At 37.6% G+C, this 12,568-nt stretch overlaps 1 protein-coding gene across 8 annotated transcripts in view; it reads left to right on the forward strand.

Moving 5' to 3' along the window:
• Positions 1–12,568, forward strand: part of LOC122574302 (putative polypeptide N-acetylgalactosaminyltransferase 9) — a 295,412-nt gene that overhangs the window by 258,976 nt on the left and 23,868 nt on the right. For all 8 annotated transcript variants that reach the window (XM_043741736.1, XM_043741737.1, XM_043741730.1 and 5 more), the window contains 4 exons: positions 6,792–6,961; positions 9,981–10,294; positions 11,043–11,241; positions 12,225–12,394. In XM_043741736.1, coding sequence (XP_043597671.1) covers positions 6,792–6,961; positions 9,981–10,294; positions 11,043–11,241; positions 12,225–12,394 — 853 coding nt within the window. The remainder of the gene's footprint in view (positions 1–6,791; positions 6,962–9,980; positions 10,295–11,042; positions 11,242–12,224; positions 12,395–12,568) is intronic.

Here is a 12,568-nt window from a genome sequence, read left to right on the forward strand (position 1 = left end):
AGTTCAAGTTGATTTTTAATTATTCAATTTATATGGAGAATTTTTTAAGCCCGAGCGATAGAATTGTGCGCGTTTGTATTTCATAATTATTTTTAGAATTTGTACGATGTTAATTTACCATAGCCAAATTGAAACATTACATCCTTGGAATTTTTTGACGGGAAGTTGATTGAAATATGAAAACACAGCGGAAACGACGCATATTTATATATTATAACATGGTTTGAAATTTATGTCGCGTCAAGTAAACTCTGTTAAACGCAAGCTGAGTTAAATGAACGGATATAATTTTCCTATAATTATGACACCCATTACCGCTTGGTTTTATAATTTACAGACTCCCTGTATTTTCACTGAGGATATATTAGCTAATAATAATTCATAATTAAACTGCGTGCCACCTAATCATGTTACATATATCTAATTTTACTGTTTAAAAATCTAACCTCTGATCAAGAAGCTATTTCGTGAATTTAAAAATCCATGCAGTAGCACGCCAAGCAGCTTTAAGTAAAGTACATTTTAATGTAGACACTTTCTATCTACATTAATTAACCATGAAATAAGCTGCGCGTAATGCACATTGCCTGTGAGCGTCCAACAATATTTTTTAAAGTATTAAATGTCCGCTTTCAGAGGTAACGGAGATTTTAAAAATAAAATATGGTCCAGTAAAAAGTTATCTTTACAAGTATACCCAGTCTCCTGTAATTATCTATGCTGCTATCTATTAAAATGCGCAGTAGAGTCAAAACACGTAAACGATGTTCGTACAAAAGGCTTTTAGAAAATCTACAAGCTTGTGAATAAAAATGAACGACTTTTTTATATTCATTAGTTATAACGAATGATTTCTGACGCTTCATTTAATTCATTTATCAAGAGGAAACATTCCTCGCAATTATTTTAAAATATTGTTTCCTTTTTTCAATTTGCGTCTTTAAGTCATTGACACAAAGTATTAGAATTATCTATTTAAAATTATTTGGAATTAGTTCTCACTACTCTGCATGCCCGATCGATAAGCTTCCTCTATGAATGATAACAGCGAAATATGTCAGGAAACATTCTCATATTATAAAGAATAGGAAATCACTTTGGCATTATAATAAGCCTGACGCAATTTCGTTTCATCTAATTGGCAATTAATTTTCAGGCATTTCGAAATACCATTTTTCATCGGGGAATTACAACGTGTTAGAGTGTTATGACGTCAACTGTCAAGGCGAGATTCGCGAGTCTCGAGGTCGAAAGGTCTCTCTCGACGCGAGTGCCGCGCAAATTCGCTGTCAATGCTTAACGCGGGTGAAGAGATTTCGCGTGTAGAAATTGGATGCAAACGAGAGAGCTTGTTAGCGGCCGGAACCATTCTAACTGGCATTTAGCAGTGACGATGAGCGACACGAGGATGTTTACTCGTTACCGGCAAACACAATCCATCGTAGCCTCTTTTAGACTTAACCTGTGAATGTATATCGTCCATCCGAGCCTGGTCACTCGGAGATTTTATTCGCGGTATTTCTGGAAGAAATTCGAGAAAACGTTTTAAAGTGAATTTTAAGAGTCGCATAGAACGATACGGGAAGTTTTCAATCAATTTTCTTATTTGAAACGAGCGATTTACTTTTTGGGAATTTAGAATTTCTTTTGACGAAATTTTAATTGGATTTATATCGAGCATTTGTTCCGATAGGTTTCCAAAACATGGGGAAAAAGGATTTTCACAATTTTTTCTAGCAATTTTCTTCGTATCCCAATTTCTGCACGCAGACGGACAAACAACGTTACCTGTTTATCCAAGTATAATGGTTAAAGTTTGCCACTGTGACGATTCGTTTTTTCGTCGTGCTACAGACAGGAGTGCGAACGAATTCGTAACGAAACAATTGAACGACGCATGCAAACAGCAGCAGCAGCGATTCATTTACTAAATTTTAACGAAAGTTTTCCCTGGTGGCGACTGTTTCCACTTTGAATTGTACAGGCGTATGCAAAAGGTGTGCAAAAAATCCTTCGTTCGTTTTTGTTTTCAGAAAATATTCACTTGCATTAGAATGCTCTACTCTTTCTTTTTCTCATTTTCCTTCTTTGTACTATAATGCAATTTTTTAAATTTTGCATATTAGAAAGAAAGAAATAAACTCAAAAAAAAAGAAAAAGGAAAGAAGATATCTTCCTTCTTTTCCGAAGTCGGTATAAAAACCCAAATAGCGTACGTTTTAATTCTCTTTCTTTTTTTTTTAATTAGAAAAGAAATTAAAAAGATCAGAAACCTGTTTCCGAAATTATTTGAACATAAAATTTTTATCATATCGTTAATTGCTAATATCTCAACTTTGTCATCATACTAACATTGGAACTTCCTGCGTCAAGTCACAGAAAAAGAATGCTTCATATCGTTATTCACCTCGCCACGCTACCGTTTTCAGTTTTTAATGACGATCGTGACAATTTATTTAAATACATTTGACAGCGTGACAGAAAAAAGATAAGAGAATATTTGGAGGCGTGCGATACGTACAGAACATTTGTATTTAAATTACCTTGATGCGGTTCAGTGGGTTGCGCTGATTAAAATCCATAAACTGCCGTTGCTTTCGACGAATCGTCATTGAAAACGCGATCTGATAGAAGAATTTATTGGCCATTTATTGCATCGTTACGTGTCACGAATATTTTGCGATATGGAAGTGAACAATTTTTTAGCGACACGTTTGCCTCTTTATTTATAGAGCTTCGATGCCGATAAATAGATAAACACAGAAATTCGTACCACATTGTATATTATTATATGCATTACACGATATACGAAAATGATTTCACGTTTGAAATATTAACTCTTGTGGTAACAGGAAATCCATCGTATTTTACATTTTGAATATAGAGGTATGCATATATCTAATTTGCTTGAATAAGAGAAAAAAGGTCGAATGATAATAAAATCATTTAGAATTTACTGCTATCTTTGAAAGAGAGTGTATAATTTTGATAAAAAAAAATTCCTTTATGTATATTAGTCTGGCAAACGGGGCAACCCGAGCTTTTATTAAAATTTCTCATTGCGTTATTAAATCAATTAAAATGTATTATGAATTTTTCAACACGAGCACAAACGTGTAAACGGCACGATAAACTTTAATAAAGGTACATTCACAACAGTGCTAAAAATAAAAGATTCATGGAAAAAATTCTAAGCGAATATTATGAGAAACTTATTCAAGTAGACATTCATTTTTCTTCTACATTTCTTAATTACTTAAAAATTCCTATGGCTATATATTTATCTTTTACTTTGATCAAGATTGCATTCTATGGTATTCCTCGCTAGAGCCGATGGAATTTTAATCAACTGCAAGCCGACCGCAAAATAGATCGAAGTACATTAATCATTCGGTTCTTTGTGCACGTTAAAAGACGCCTTTGCGCCCTTTCAATCGCTTGTCGAGTTGATTTCTCTTGGCATAATCAGCCTGCCTTCCACCAGAACTAATGGTTCCCTAGATTTCCTGATTTTTCGACTTCTCTTTGAGCTTTCTCGATTCGACTCCAGAGAGAGAGATGGCGAGAACGAGGTAACGTGGAAACCGCACAGCCGATAGACGTGATATACACGTATCAACGTGTGTGCAGTTAACGTTTCTGACGTTTAGGCTAATGTAGATACACGTTTGGTACGAACAGGTACCGTGACTTACTATCCTCGCGCGTTACTGTTACTTGAACGTCAATGGAAACAGCAGATAACGTTCTCGAGATCTCTCGATTAACAGAATGCCCTTTGATAAAATGAAAAGTTTCAATCGAAAATGCTTACTTATTAAAATAAAATAGCAATTCTGACATTTCTGAGGTGAACATTTTTGCCCTTACATTTTTTACTTATGTCGGCTCAAAGATAATCTGAAGCGTGATATTGAAATTTGCAAGTTGTTCGAAGTTTATCTTATCCTTTCTGGCTATGTAATTAACGCGACGCAATAATAGAAATTTTTGCTTTATCGGCCGTGAGGCCACGCAAGGCGTCGAATATATTTGTAACGCGTTCGCGTGCGAAAACTACCATAACTCAAGTTGGTTCGTGTTTGCACGCATTCCTTTCTGCGCGACACGAAAAATACTTCATCACCGGCGCATTCTTTTTACGTTCACGGTCGAAAGTGCGCGCCCCATGACCATTAGGAGTTTTTATGGCGCTCCATGAGGCATCAGGGATTACGATATTGCACCAATGCACTAATTGGTACGGCTATCCAGTCTCTTTTGACACGCACGGAACTGGTGTCGTTGCGTGGAGAGATATCTAGGGGATTAAGTACAAAGGAAGACCGGCATTTTAGTTTAGTTTACTCGAGTTCACTGCTATCTCCTTTTTTTTTTTTTTTTTAATGGAAATTTAACTGTTTTTTACGTGATTTTTAATTCCAATTAAATAAGAATGAATTCGTAAATAACAAGTTACAAATTATAGATTTTCTCATTCGTAATTTAATAACTTTAGTGGAAATTTACTTGTGAAATGTTATGGAACATAATTCATTAGTTGCGGTAACTTATAATTTGCACAACTTTACTAACAGTATTAAATTCAGAGTCTAGAATCGATATTTCAAAGCGGAAGGCAACGTGAACCTACTTGAATTCAGTATTTTCAGTTTCTTGTTCGTCGCTAAATCAAAGATCGACCAAATTCAATCTTCGTGACAACTTTTTAAACAGAATTTGTCTCCGACAATTAGGCTGGTTTTGTCCGCCTTACGTCGCACGAAATTCTTCGCCGTTCCGACGCTTTCGGTGGATTAATGTCGTTAAGTTCACGTTGCACGACCAGCAACGGCAAATGAAGTTGCCTCTTTGAGACTGACATTTTTTTGTCGACGCTCGACGAGGTTCCTCTTTCGAAATTCGATTACCCGATCGTCTCTCGTGTCTTACGTGAAATTTAACGGGGTCTCTTGTTGCTCGCGTTTAACTAGAGATTTCTGCTTCTTATCGAATTAACGTGATCTCGGAGACTTATTACGAGAATGCGTGAAAAAATATTTAAACGAGTTTGAATGGACTATAAATTTATATTTGAATAATCGATCACATTGTGGAGATAAATTTGCATCAGAAAGTTTCTGTCTAATTGGAATTCGGTGGTTCAGTAGTACATGGGCATTATGGTCAATACCATTAACGAGAAGTTAATCGCCTGATTTATCATCGGTCGAACTACTGACAATTGCTTTATTCGAAAATTCATAACACGCTGCTATTTTGAAAAAGTGAAATACTTCTGTTTCTTTTATGACTATTGGTGGACTTATTCCACTGCGTAAGAATTTCTTTATAAATCTCAATAAAACATCGGTGTTATAATTTTCTAACTGGAAAAAATTGACAACTCTTATAACTACAATGAACTGTAAAATTTATGTAAGTTAACGATTAAATTGTGCTGATTTATAATTTATTTGATATACACGTGATGCGTTTTCTACGACGATGACGCCGTTTAAAAAATGATTCATCCCTGACTCGCGCAACAGTTGACGAGGTGACACGTTAAAGCATTTTTTTAGATCGAATGTTTCAAAATTTAGTTTTCAATTTGATCCTAGCTTAATGCGCGAGCAAATCTCATTAAAAATTCATAAACTTCCCAACTGCGTCATTACCTGCACCGCCCTTTTTCGTCGACCACACGAGACGCTCTATTTAGTGAGAAACTTCTACCGGCATTTGCCGCGAATTTCGTTATGCTTATGCAACAACTGAGGCTGTTTTGTTACAATTTCTCAAATCTTTTATGCAAATTCTTCTTTATTAATATATTAAAAGTTTTTTAATAATATTTACATATTTAGTTTTATAGATATGTATTCAAAGTTTCCTAATATTAATAAGGGTTTCGTCGATGCTTTGCAGTGAAAATCAATTGGTTGGAGTTAATAAGGCATAGCTCGCCATAGACCTTTTACGTGAATATTTCTCTTTATTATTTTTCTTGCTCTTTGCCATTACCTTCTTCACAACGAAGGAGAAATACCTGGAGACTATCACTGGACTTGTTCTATCAGCATTCTTATTATTTTCTTTTACGTATTATCAGAATATTATCGACATTAGAAGACTATGAGAAGACTTGTAGGTTTCAACATTTCTAAAATATAATTTGGAAATCTTTTTACAAGAATATTCTTTTTATCATAACGTATACGATTAAGCTTTAAGCACTGGAGAAATAAGACGGAGGAAATTTTATGGTCTATAAATCTAACGGGATTACGTACAGAAGGAAACGATAAATGGTAGCTTGACAAACGAATGGACGCACAAATGCACGTAACGACGCCGGAAATGGAGGAACTTGATTGTTTACGGATCTTGTTATCCACATTAGCTTTATTAGCCAATACGATACGGAATCGAACGCTTGTAGAATCTTGGCCTATAGGGACCTTCGAAACGTGTATACACCACCTCCTGGTCGTTTATTTCGCCAACATAGTGGTTCCTAATCGCATTATCGTATTTCGCCTTCCATCGTTTCGATATCTCTTCGCTATGTAATCCGTGTCTTCCAACTGATGCGATGATGGGATTAAGATATTAATGCGCCTCGTTCAAATTTATTCCAAATTCATACGAGAGGCGATCCTTCTTTCAATGTAAAATTTTTTGACTATTGAGGATTTACAAATTTTTCACTTTCGTCGATATAAAAAGGCAAATTTCTTTGCTCTTAAGAGAAATTGAATTGCAATAGTTTTGGAATTTTCCTATAGAAATATCCTTTTCTGTTTCAGGTGTAAAGAACCTGGAAGATACTTGAAAGATCTTCCACCCACAGCGGTGATAATCTGCTTCCACAACGAAGCCTGGTCAGTACTGCTGAGGACGGTACATTCCGTGTTAGACAGATCACCGGAGCACCTCATACAAGAAATAATTTTAGTAGATGACTTCTCAGATATGCGTAAGTGAACGAAATTGTTATCGATATTTAAAAAACTTATATTATAGAATGTTGGCCAAAGATTTTTTCTTTGCCAACTATATCATACGAAACTACCCTCTTACATGGAAGAAACATCACGATCAAACTACGGATAAAGGAATTTTTATCGTGTTTCTCCCTTGTGCTCTTTGATTAAGCTTCATAATACCGAACGAGGTACAGGCGTAATCTAAGTATCACGTTTTTTGTCATATTATGAAAAATACATTTTTATACACTCGTCCTGCTCTATTATCCATCGTATATACATTCTTGCTTCAGAATATAAGGAGCTTTAGCTTTTCGTTTTTTCTTTTTCTTCTATAATAAAGCTATTTTTATTCATAGGAATACAGTTTGTACCTCGGCTAGTCATTAAGGAAATGTATATTTTCTAACAACGTTGGCATCCGGCCGGGGTACAAAGTCAGCAACAACTGGGACAAAAAGAACGTTCACATTACACGCGCATCCTACCCAGTATTTAATGTCAGATTTCAATCTAATTTCTGGTATTATGAGGTTTAGTTTAAATGTACCAAACAAGCAACCGAAACTAAAACACAGAACTCTATCCATTCTTTAAATAAGAGAGAATCGTTGCTGTAAATGGAGCTAGTCGAGGAATGGGAAAATCGGTGGGCTTATACAGATGCTACGTTGGTTCGTTACGTATCGCTACTTGTTCGTCCGAGCAAACGTATCTCTATTCAGGCTCGCGGGGTGATTCGTTATCGCGGACAGCGTTCCGTAGCTTCACGATGGATCGATTAATCGCGATCCATCTCCCCCGTGGTGTGCACAGAACCCGTAACGATCGGGTCAGCGTGAATAGAAGGGAAAGCTGGCGTCGACGTGTTGCGCGCGTGTACTCGGAAAATTCCTGACAGCTTGATGCATGCCAACGATGCCGAGACGTTGATATCTTTCCCGGTCTCTCTTCCCCTGCTTCTCTCTACACGTCCCGTGGAAAAATTCGCCTGCATCTGACGCGCGCTTTCCGGCGACCAAGGAAACTTTGACGGAAGATCGATTGTCTCTTTCTGTCGCGCGAAGCCTATTATTTCCGTGGGAAGTGCGTTTTGACAGGCTGCCATTCCTGTTTCCTTTACACAATTTTTTGACAATACCGAGTACACGAATTAGAAAGACGAATCGTACGATTGAAGAGGATTTTTCCACGCTGCGAACTTCGCGAGTGTTTTATCGCCCCTGTGAGGCGGGCTGACGAGGTAGATGCGTTTAATTGGTAATTTTTGTTGGGAAATATCGTGGAAGTTTCGCTGATGAAGGATGTAAGTTTGTTAATGAGTTCAGGGGAAAAGAATTGCGTAATGTAGTTCCTGTAGAGGGATGAGATTCGTGATGAATTATAAAGAATTTTACTCTAACGAAGATAAATTATGATATTTAGTAGACTTCCAGTTTCAAACGAATAAAGTATTTCAGAACATTCCAAAATACGAGTCTCTACAGACCTCTTTCGCTGGCAATGATTTTATATAAAATTAGTTGAAACGAAATTTAATGCAATTAACCGGAGCTATTACCAGTTGTCTATAACCCAACGAATAAACTGGAATAAATTTTTCTCCGAAGAAACAAAAAAGATCTTTAGAGACCTCATCTCCAAAGGACAAGACAAAGATTTCCTTTCTTTATATTTACATTTCTCAGCTCGTTGAAAGAGATAGCCAGAAGCGGAGCGGTCGGTTTATCGTCGAAGGTGTTCAGATCGAATTAACGTGTCGCCGGATGGAACGGACAGATAACTAACCGTAGTCACGTGTAACAAAAGGGGGAAAAGAGGGAAGAAAATAAAAATCGCTGGGGAAAGCCGGCCAGATTAAGCTCGCTTGACAGCAGGCTAGGGAAGGCGCAACGTGTTGGAAACGATATAGGAACAGAACAGCCTGTACAATCCCCCCTAAATGCTGGGGATAAGCTTCTGTGCTAATCGGAAGTCAGGCTTACAAACATAGTTAGCGAGAAACGTGGGCCGACGTTGTGACCTATTACAAAACCAGTTAAATTAATTTTATCATAGGAACAGGAAACAATGAACTTCTTGTTCGCTTCTTGGTCTTCGTATTCGTGTTTTCCCTTCTTTTTATCTGTTTTCTTATCTGTCGCAGAGAAGTGTGAAATAACATGGTTGTAATAAAGACGATTTAATTAATAATAACAAGGAACGCGTCTCTTTTCTTCGCTATCTCGAGGTTAAATTGCAACGTAATATCGCCACAGAAGAAGAATGAAAATAATCTGAAATTTTATAAGCTTTGATGATGGGCTAAGTAAGCTCGTAACGTGATGAAGGTTTCGCCGTTATTGGCAGAAGAAAAAGTAGAAAGACATGACTAGAATCGCGAGACAAAAAGTTTCGAAAGTAGAGCTCTTTCGATAAAATAATTATCCAGCTGTTTAAATGTCGTTGTAAATTCGTTTAACGATGTCCTTAATATGATTCGTTAGTTTGCAAATAAACTCGATGAGGATCGTTACATTCGCACGGCTATGATACTTAAAACCTCTGTATAGTATCCGCAGTTAAACTAATTAAGCTCAGTAAGTGAAGGCTTAGAGGAAAGGTTCTCATATAGCTATTCTAACGTAAACTAAATCACGAATGTCTACTAATTGCTATCCCCAATGGGTCCCCATAATTCATCAGATCCCGTAAATCTGAATTTTACGTGTAACTATGTTGGACGGTATAGAGTTGCTGCATCACGTAGCATCTCGGATTATATCCCACAAAGGATAATAAATTAATAGACGGAGCAATAAAATTTTGGAGTAACCTTACTAATCCTACAAACGTGCATTTTTAGTACTTTATCGTGGTTTCGCAGTCCTGTAATAGAGTCGTTTATAAATCCTAATGAAGATTTTATTATGTCCTTACAAATATCTCAATTTCCTTTTCAGAAGCATAAATATGCAAACAGTTTTTTATCTACTTAATCGCTGAGTAATCGAATTAAAAATTTCACAGCGCATCTGCAGCGTCAACTAGAGGACTACATGATGAACTACCCAAAGGTACAGATAATCCGGGCGCAAAAGCGCGAAGGTCTTATCAGGGCGCGTTTGCTGGGTGCAGCAGCGGCAAAGGCACCTGTCCTGACATATTTGGACAGCCATTGCGAATGCACCGAGGGCTGGTTGGAGCCGCTTCTCGATCGTATCGCTCGTGATCCGACGACAGTCGTTTGTCCTGTGATCGATGTTATCGACGACACCACGCTCGAATATCATTGGCGGGATTCCGGCGGTGTGAACGTGGGTGGGTTCGATTGGAATCTGCAGGTAAGCAGAAATTCCTTTCGCCGTTATTTCGCGGAAACTATTCGCAGTGCCGAGTGGCCATCTCTGCCGATCAGGGATGGGTTAATCGCTGGTAAAATTTGCAAAATTATTGCCGGAATTTCGATGATTGCGCTTTCGATGGGACCGATGTCAACCGTGCTTTAAAATCTGACAGAATTCTCCATTTTGATTATTTTGTGGTGTTTGCACGTTTAATATAAAACTATAAAGAAATATTGGTATACTTATGTTAATCTGTAAAATATTGAGATACATTTATATACACCGAGAAACGTACATACGAATATTCGTGCCTTTCTAGAGTGTGTGATACACGTATAATAGTATAAAAATCTTAATTAAGTATCTATCTATCGTATCGTAGCATTGGAGTAAAGATTAGACAATACAGAAAATATAGAAATGATTAGATCGTGATGTATACGTATCTGTGAGTGGGAGTGGCAAATTGTAAGTAGTTGCGGTCCGCCTGTAGTCAGACGTGCCGTATACACGTATTTAATCTATTAATTAAACGGGGAAAGATCTTTTAAAAGAAGGTGAAATAAGACAGTAAGAGGAAGACAATTATCAGTGTGAGACAGATATGTAGATAAATACAAATATGCTGGTGCTAAAACTACGCTACCGAAAATATTTCGAGATTTCGTCGTCTCGCCACGGATTTCTTATAATTTCTCAATGTCGACCAGCTCGGTTTCCAAGACTTCTTGATTTTCTGTATCAGTTCAACTGGCACGCAGTTCCTGAGAGAGAGAAAAAAAGACACAAGAATCCTGCGGAGCCTGTGTGGTCACCGACGATGGCCGGAGGCCTCTTTTCGATAGATCGAGCTTTCTTTGACCGTCTCGGCACGTACGACAGTGGCTTCGATATTTGGGGTGGCGAGAATCTTGAGCTCTCCTTCAAGACCTGGATGTGCGGAGGTATGTGCAATACCAATACAAAAATTTGTCCTGGTATTTACTGAAACGAGAAAACAACCCCCGTTATTCGAGCTATTTGCTAATTCTGAAGAATGAACATTATTCTTCGCGAAAGAATGACACCTTCAGTTTTTATATAAATTCATTGTTGCGTAACTAAAATTTAATGCCTTGGAGCCTTGAAAATAACATAATACGGTGATAAAAATTAAAAGCTGATCGATTAACAAGATCTATCTTCTCAGTAACTCTGTTACAAAATGCTATTCCGATAATCATTGATAATACAAGAAAATTCTAGAAGGATAAATTGTTTGGTTCTGTGAACTGAAATTGTTTTCTTTATCGTGGTCATAATTTTCAAGATTCCAAATGGTGAAATTTATTTCTCTTCTATTTTCTCGTATTGTTAATCATCACGGAAATATCGCTTTGTAGAGAAGTTAAAAACACCATAACGGATATCAGTTTCAGTGCTTTTTTAGATGCTCAAGAAGCTAGCTACGATGCTGGCCAACATTCTGGCCAAAAAAACAGTATTGTGTACAAAATAGCATGTTGAGTGTTAAAAATAACACAACAACTATATCTCTCGTTAATTTCGACGATCAAAGTCTAGCAGAAAAAAGATCCAGAAGATTTCCAGTATCATTTTTCTCATACGTTCCTTGCATAACAATTAACAGGAACCCATTCCATGCTAAATCTAATCAAAGTCGGACTCCGATATCTCTGGGCGCACAATCACGCCAATCTTCTCTATCCTCATTTTTCCACGGATGGCTACACGGTGCCGCATGGAAAATCTCCCGGAAGACTTAAATCCTGAAAACCATAGCGATGTAGCTTCTGTTTGTGGCGAAATAAACTTGTTTCCCATCCTCTTTTCGCCCGCAATCAGACGTTTCTGTGGTATAGGTTGCAACGAACGAACGAACGAACGAACGAACGAACGAAATTCGAAAGGCAATTGTTGTTTCCAGGTACCTTGGAAATCGTGCCGTGCTCGCACGTGGGCCACATCTTCCGCAAACGTTCGCCGTACAAGTGGCGCAGCGGCGTGAACGTGCTCAAGAGGAACAGCATAAGGCTGAGCGAAGTGTGGCTGGACGAGTATGCCAAGTACTACTACCAGAGGATAGGTCACGACAAGGTGAACACTTGCTACTCAGTCTCGCTTTTCCCACTTCCCTCGCACCGATCTCGATTCTGCTTCGTCTTTCAGACGGATTACCCTGTCTCGAGCACGTCGTATGGCGTACTAAAATAATAATGGGAAACGTAACTTGTCGTTTTTTAGCTCTTCATAGGGCAGTACTGTGAGGCA

Source organism: Bombus pyrosoma, linkage group LG13, assembly GCF_014825855.1.
Source record: "Bombus pyrosoma isolate SC7728 linkage group LG13, ASM1482585v1, whole genome shotgun sequence".
Lineage (NCBI taxonomy): Eukaryota > Metazoa > Arthropoda > Insecta > Hymenoptera > Apidae > Bombus > Bombus pyrosoma.